Below are 7512 nucleotides of genomic sequence, written 5' to 3' on the forward strand. Positions count from 1 at the left end.
GTATGCCTGATGCGATGCGACGGTAAAGAAAGTTCGCGATCAGAAATCGCAGGGGTCGGCGTCGGCGTTGGCGTTAGCGCAAGAACTCTTGGCGTCCGAAAAATATAGTGGACCTTGAATATCGTCCATGGTTCTCCGCATACATGAGCCGCTTGTCATAAACAACACGCAAGTTGTAGGCATCGCTATGGCTCCGAAACGGAAATCCACAGAGGACGTTGGTAGTTTGCTGCAGAAGAGGTCTCGCAAAGGTACGACAACCCAGCCACCATGACGTTGTCACCAAAAGCTAACATTCCCGGAGGTGCTGCGGAGAAGACTACCGAGCAGGATCATGCTTCAGACGATTCAACCGACTACAAGGTCAACTACACCGACAATGGCACGTTAAGGGCTGAGAGCGAGGCTCGTCGCGCTTGGAACTATGTGTGTCCAACCTGCTCGCAACGCTTCAACCGACCATGTCGCCTCGAGACGCACATGCGAAGCCACAACAAGGAGCGACCGTTCGTCTGTACCGAACCCGGCTGCGACAAGACGTTTCCACGAAAAGACCACTTGCAGCGCCACCTAAAGAACGCTCATAGTGACCCGGCAACCGAGCGAACGTTCACATGCGATTGGAATGGGTGTGGCAAGAGTTTCACCTCCAATGGCAGGCTCCAGAGGCATCGAGACGTCCACGAGTCCAAGTTCTACTGTACCGACTTTCCCCCGTGCAACGAAGCCTTCAGGAAGGCGAAGGCGTTGGAGGCACATATCAAGAGTCAGCACCTGGAAGTCAAGCCCTACACCTGCCCTCGTGTGAATGAAGAGACAGGCGACAGATGCACGAGTGGCTTTCAGACTGAGGGAGCGTTGCAACGGCATATGCAAAGGGCACATGTACACAAGCAAGAGCAGGGTCACTTCTGCATGCTATGCGTGACTGGTACGGAACCCGAAACAATGCAGACCGAGCCTGGGGAAACAATCACAGTTCCTGCGCAACTTCCGTCATTCGCTACGAAAGAAGAGTTAGAGGCGCACACGACCGAGTGCCATCCACCTGTGTGTACAGAGTGCGGCCAGAAGTTCAAGACTGCATCCAATCTAAAGACGCACTTCGACACAGCACATGGCGACCCACAAGAACAATCGCAGTATGCTTGTCCCAGACTAGGCTGTGAGAGTGTCTTCAACCGGAAACACAACCTCACTGTCCACATCCAGACCGTCCACGATAAACAGTTCAAATACTCGTGTACATCAGATGCTCTGCACAATTCAAAACACGCAGATCTGAAAGCCTGGAATGGCGAGAATGCATGCGGCGCTTCCTTCAAAGCGAAATCATCTCTCGATCAGCACGTACGGACACATCACCTTGGTCTCGGCAACCGCAAACAGTTGCGAAAAGCTGCAAAGTCAAAGAAGAAGTCAGAGCCCTCGATGCTGACCATGCTTACGGGAGTTGGCTATGAACAAGGCCGAGAGATCCCTTGTTTGGTCAAGACATGTGAGTATCGCTTCTACATGGACCGTGATCTACGACGTCATCTGCTCGCCGAACACAACATCCCCGAGGATGAGATTGAGGAGATGATTCAAGAGCGTGACGCCATCAGTGGAGGACAGTTCTGGATTGGTGGTTTCGATGATTCGATGAATATGTTCGACTCTGTTACGCCAAGCATGCCAGAGACGCCGGTCCAATATTTCATGGAAGGTGACACCTCCATGCTACCTTACCCTGATCCTAAGGCCATGGATGCACATCATGGCTTCTTTGACCAGCAGTTTGATCAGCTCTCACTTCTAAAGGACGATAATGAGATGGATGTAGCAATGGGCTTGGATCATCTGCCACCAGCTATGGATGCCCAAGAGGGCTTGCAATGGGATATGCTAGCTCCAGTTGAGCAATACAACAGCGATCTCACTCGGGGCTGAGGTTTTATCGTCGGCCGCGACTGCTGCACGACCGGCATCAAAAGTCAATGGGCATTTTGGAAGGCTATCTGAAGGATAGTGATGTTTCTACGAGTTACGATCTAGCATGATACCCATATAGCAATCTTACGTTTTCAACTACTTGCAAATCTCTTCTGCTACCCTCGCAATGACGCCATGAATTCTGTTTGCAGTTCACAATGTTATGTCAGAAAAAAAGGCCACCTTTCGCACATGCCTGCGGGAACCAATACTCACACCATAGCATAATAAACGCATATTTCCTCTTTCGGTCAGCTTCATGCCAAGCCGTCGATTCTAGTGAACGACGTTCGTTCGCAATTTAATCGCCGTAGGGGCGGGAAAATGCTCCGCAAGGGCGGAGAGCTGCTCCGAGCGACTGGCTTGCTAACACTAGTCCGTCTAGACTACCACACCACCACCTCGCTCGTAGCAGCTTATGCAGACAGTCTGGAGCTTGGGCCGCCTGCACCCCACCCAAAAGATGTTCCCAACTGTCAGGGTGAGCCTTCTCTGCACCCAAAAGTCTGGGTCACTACGCAACTGGGACCCGGAACGTGGTGTAGTGATCTCAAGCTCCGTCGTCGACGGAGTTTCAGTACAACATAACATTGTATATCTAGCTATCCAACCAAACGAGATTTTTGGTCTGTTACACGCGGAATCTAGCATATTATATCCGGAGAGAAAAAAATGGAGAAAACGCGTGTTCGTGTGCGCAAAGGGGTATATAGTCACGAAGATACAAACCCGCCAATGCAGCAAAGAATGGAAGATGATTCCATGTCGGCGCCCGTGCCCGATGTAACGCCACGCTGTAAGACGATAACAACAATGATGACGACGCCCAGAGTGAAGCCACTTTCGTAACATCAAAAGCGGAATCTGAGAAAGAATATGTACGAGAACCTGAGGGGAAGACATGTCGCAGCCTCAAGCTGCAGCCTTGACATATCGAGCAAGCGAACTTGTTTCGGGTATGGAAATGGCATGATCCGCTTTGCGAGACGGCCAGTCCTCATGTTCGAGTTCCGCCGTCAGAGTCGTGTTGTGTTGCGCTTCCCAGTCTCGTCGCCACATCTCAAATTTGAGATCCCACCTCTGCAACAGCCTCTTTCGTCTCTCTTCGATGACTGCGCCAAGTCTCTCCAACTCTTTCTGATATTCAGCCTCTTTCCCAACTTTTTCATTTTCATGATCTACAAGCAATTGTTGCAGCTCTGCCTCCTGCTTTTCTGCCCTTCGTTTTGTGTCCAACTCTTGCTTTGCCCGTAAAACGTTGATCGCACTCGCGTGCTTTCTTGGGAGATCCTGTTGAATCATTCTTTGACGATCTAGCTTCTTGAAATCTTCTTCTGACACCGTATGCGCGCGCTCCTCATCGTTTCTTGTACCCAAGCAGTAAGCCTCGATATACTTTAATGCTGTTGCTACGTTTTGTGTTTCCTGGGATTGTGCTTTCAGAAGGTCATGTTCAGCGAGGAGCTGTCGTTCTTCTAGCCGCTCGAGGTCCTCGTTGTGCTGCAGAGGTTTAGTCATCTGACATGTATCACGATAGTTCGTCTCATACATACCTTTTCAACTCGCTCCTCTCTCTTGATCCTATATTGCGCCTCTAGAAGCACCATGGAGCACCGATGGTACGTTGACAAAGCTTTTCTCTGATTGCACTCGAAAGAAGAAACACGTTCAAACTGCTCCTTTTGTTGTGTCCTGAAGCTCTTGAAAGCCTCGTTCGCCAACGCTGAGTCAATATTGATCGCCTCGTGCCGGCTGCGTCTGGTTGGAACTTGCGCCAAAGCAGAAGGCTTTTCTGAACGTGGAAGATTTTTGGTTGGATGTGGCGGGTCGGCAGTTGATATTGCGATCTCACAATAGCCAGAGTCACGGAAAGCGGAGTCGGACAGGTCGACAGCATGATCCATAACAAGCTTAGTCTCTTCTTTCGTCTGAACGATCTCCAATACTGAGCGCGGTATTGCGCTTCCACAGCATTCGGGCGTAACATGTGAGCCTCTCTTTGACGCCTCCTGTGTATGCGCGCGGATATCGTAGTCGGACAACGTATGACCGCATGCTAGCTTTGCGCCTCGTGGCTTGCTGTGGTGTCCGTGGTGTGAGACCGACGTAGTGCAAGTGCCACTGGAAAGATTTTAGCAAGAGGGTTACAATATTCACTGGCCCTGACATACCCCGAGTCTCTTCGAAACATGGAGAAGATGGCGGAGCTACGTTTCTTCCGCGAGTGCGCTTGCCGTGACGATGTCGAGCTAGAAACGACAGAAGGAACGATGGACAGTGTCGATGATTGCCTTGACTTGAAGTCACACTCAGGACGTTCAGCGACGGTTTTAGGGTTCTCGACAATACATGTGGGCTGTGGAAGCGTTGCGGGCACTCTCTTCGTGGTTGAGCCGTCGCTAGAGAATAGATGGTCTCTTGATGTCCGGGAAGGCGCCGAGGTGAAGCTCGTTGACTGTGTTTCCTGGGAATGAATTGAGCGGGAACTCCTCTGATCGCTATCCAACGTCATAGTCGAGATTGCACGAGAAATGGTTTTGGGCGGGGGTAGGAAGCGATAAGGATCCGGGATACCGGATTCGCGAGCAAGCAGGGCCAACTCAGCGTCGAGATGGTCTTCATTCTGATTTATAGGCAGGCCCAGGGCTTCGGAGAGATAGACAGCATCGTCGAATATGGGAGCCGTGCCGAGGGCGGCGGTTTCATCCCATATGCGGTCGAGCATTGCGCCGGAGCGCGCATGCACTTGCCTGTTGGTTGATGTCAAGAGTTCGCTACTAAGACATGCGGGCGGCGGCGAAAGGGTTGTGTCTCTTTGCGTAGGACAGAGGCGTCAGAGGCGCAAGGGCCGGCACACACAATCTTGGGCGACTAACGGAGGGGTGCAGCAGAGACAGAGCGGATCAGGTGTCGAGGTCGCAAGTCGGTGTGAGAGCGTGGTTGACATACGGATGGAAGGAGAGGGCGCTAGTGAGATAGAAGACGCCCACACGCCCACTCTGCAGCAGGTGGATCATCTGCTGATGCTGCATTCAGCATGTCGCTTGCATGCCATCCCACTCGCCCGAATCCAAAATGACATCTGTTCAAGGCCGCTAATGTGTTTGCGCCCGTCAAACTAACGCAGCTATCCGGCCGATGTTGCGCCGTTCTTTTCGTCATGTCGCACTTCCCAGCTTTCGCACCGCCAATGGGGCGACCTAGCGACGATCTAACAACCGTTGTTATCACCTCCGGCCTCTCCTGGAGGTGGCATGCATAGTTCGGCGCCTGTCAACCGTCTTCCTACGACTTGTAGCGGTGTAGCCGGAGTACTCACCCCGTAGTTTACCAAGTGCTTGACGTATAGCTTCGGCATTGCAGCTTAGTTCCCACCCGTTCCGACGTCAAGACTGGCCGCGCTGATGTACATACTAGCGGCGGACACTGGGGGTATCCTTGAGTCACCGGTCATATGTACTTTTTTGCGACGTTAGTGATACGGCGCAAGGACTTTTCCACAGCGAGCAGTTGTAAATGTGGATAACCGCGCAGTTTGGTTTCATCTCATGGTCGATCGCACCGTTGTCTTGATCGATGACGCATGTGGTGGTGATGATCATTGGCGCGTACTCCCGTCGAGAAAAAGCAGATGTGCACCCGTCACAGCACTCTGTTGAAGACATATTCAAATTCACAAAAGAGTAAAGGCTGTCCATTCCGAGCATCGTCGCAATGGTGCTGCTACTACTCTAAGCGACCATGTACCGACCCGCATGTTGTACATATGCAGCCAAGGCCCGCAAGTGAAGATCGGATAGTGCACAGACATGGATCGGGCTACTGGATACATAGACCCCCACATTCGGGATAGAAAGTCTCAAGGTGTCGCACGTGAAAGAGGAATAAGCTTCATTAATAGTGACTTAACCGGCCTGCTCATGACGTAATTGTGTTCATGGGAGCGTAGGTACAAAAGGAACAAACAATAAAAAAGTATAGATACAAGTGAAAAAGAGTGCAGCGTTGTATGCAACAGCTTCTCTACCAGGACGATGCCAGACCGAGCTGGTGATGGTGCGTCTAGTCTTCCTGAACGCCGGAACATGCCATAACATTGAAGCGCAAATCTATCCGGAAATGAGTACCCAGAGTAAAAAGACTGCGCCTTGTTAGCTTTCTGATCATACATTGGAGATGGAAGACACGTACAAATCATTAGCACACCGAACATCTTTGCAACAAGCCACCTGTTACCCTGCACACGGCTCCAGTACTTCATCAATTCGCGTTGGGCACCCTCGACATTGTCTACAACGTCCTCCGTGTTGGCGTCGATACGCTGGATCTGCTCTCCTTGTTCAGATACCATCTGTGCGAGCTGACTGAAAATGCCTCCTAGCTCTTGAATGGTAGACTCTATCGACTCGATTGCCCGTCCTCTCTCTTGGATGTATGCGTTCTGGGGCTGAGCTTCTTCCATCAGCAGCATCTGTGCATCCGATTGGGGGCCGCCTCGCGTCAGAGCCGACGAACCGGAAGGCTCGAGCGAGAGCAGGTCTTGCTGCACTGCGCTAGTATTGCGGCCAAAACCTCCGGGAGAGCGGCCTCGCTGGGGTGTTTGGTATAACGGGGAATCGGTCCTGCCTGGCTCGAGGCTGCTGTGGGACTGCTGGGCAGCTGTTGACAGAAATTGTTCGGTGCGCGACCGCGATGCCTGCATGTTCTTTGTCCGCACTTCGAGGACATCCTTGAAGTTCATTCCCACGTTTTGTAGTTTGTCTTTTAGCAGTCCCACGACATTGCTGTTGTGCTCTCCCTCTTGATCCACACCAGGTTTCGACTTGGGGTGTTGCTTGGAGTTCATCTGTTGGAGAGCCTGTACCTGGCCTGACAGGGCGGTCATATCTTGCTTGATGACAAAAGTGAGCTCGTCAAACTCGACGGGCCGATCGTCAAAGAGCGTCTTGCGCTTGGCCAGCTGTGAGAGGCGCTCGAGCTTCTGCATGGTGCTTGCGACACCTCGGGCAACGTCTGCGGCATTGCGCGCAAACTCGGAGCGTTGACGCCGTGGGTTGGCATTTGCCTGTGCCTTCTCTTGCTGTGTGAGGAGCGACTGCCGTTGCGCGCCCGTCTTGGATTGTGCCTGCCGTCGCTGAGCCTGCGCAAGGATAGAGCGGAACTCGTCGGTGCGGTCTTGTATCGACACGGCCATGGCGACGGTTTGTTGTGTTGTGGGTAAGCGGAAAAGGGGAGGCGCACACCACCTGTCGGCAGAACAGCGAGGCTGTGCGGATGCGGATGCGCTGGAAAAGTAGAAGTTGCACCGGGGTAGAAGACGGACGTGCGCTCAGTTGGTGGAATGCTCAAGCCGCGTCTTTCGTAGTATCAGGGCAGCAATGGCAAAGCCGAAGGGTGTTCTGATGCGGCGCGGAAGTCTGCCCGAGTGCGTGGCGTCGGGGAAATGACTGCGGTCACTAGTTTTCACTCTAGCGTTGGACGGGACTTCGGGGAACGCAGACGTGCGTGCTGGCGGATCGAGTTGTCCGTGATGGGGGG

The 7512-nt window shown here is 52.5% G+C and overlaps 3 protein-coding genes across 3 annotated transcripts; 1 reads left to right on the plus strand and 2 right to left on the minus strand.

Annotated features, from left to right (window-relative positions):
* Positions 1 to 127: 127 nt before the first annotated feature.
* On the plus strand, positions 128 to 1932 carry GT037_004448 (zinc finger protein 585a; the record flags this gene model as incomplete). The annotated part of the gene is made up of 2 exons (XM_038929495.1): positions 128 to 251; positions 305 to 1932. 2 exons carry the CDS (start codon positions 128 to 130, stop codon positions 1930 to 1932), a joined length of 1752 nt encoding a protein of 583 aa, XP_038787767.1.
* Positions 1933 to 2886: 954 nt separating this feature from the next.
* Positions 2887 to 4699, minus strand: GT037_004449 (uncharacterized protein; the record flags this gene model as incomplete). Its single annotated transcript, XM_038929496.1, has 3 exons — positions 2887 to 3474; positions 3528 to 4095; positions 4146 to 4699. 3 exons carry the CDS (start codon positions 4697 to 4699, stop codon positions 2887 to 2889), a joined length of 1710 nt encoding a protein of 569 aa, XP_038787768.1.
* A 1384-nt stretch (positions 4700 to 6083) lies between these two features.
* GT037_004450 (syntaxin 5) lies at positions 6084 to 7168 on the minus strand (the record flags this gene model as incomplete). Its single annotated transcript, XM_038929497.1, has 2 exons — positions 6084 to 6115; positions 6166 to 7168. 2 exons carry the CDS (start codon positions 7166 to 7168, stop codon positions 6084 to 6086), a joined length of 1035 nt encoding a protein of 344 aa, XP_038787769.1.
* Positions 7169 to 7512: the final 344 nt, after the last annotated feature.

The sequence above is a fragment of the Alternaria burnsii genome (genome assembly GCF_013036055.1).
Source record: "Alternaria burnsii strain CBS107.38 chromosome Unknown 698, whole genome shotgun sequence".
NCBI lineage: Eukaryota > Fungi > Ascomycota > Dothideomycetes > Pleosporales > Pleosporaceae > Alternaria > Alternaria burnsii.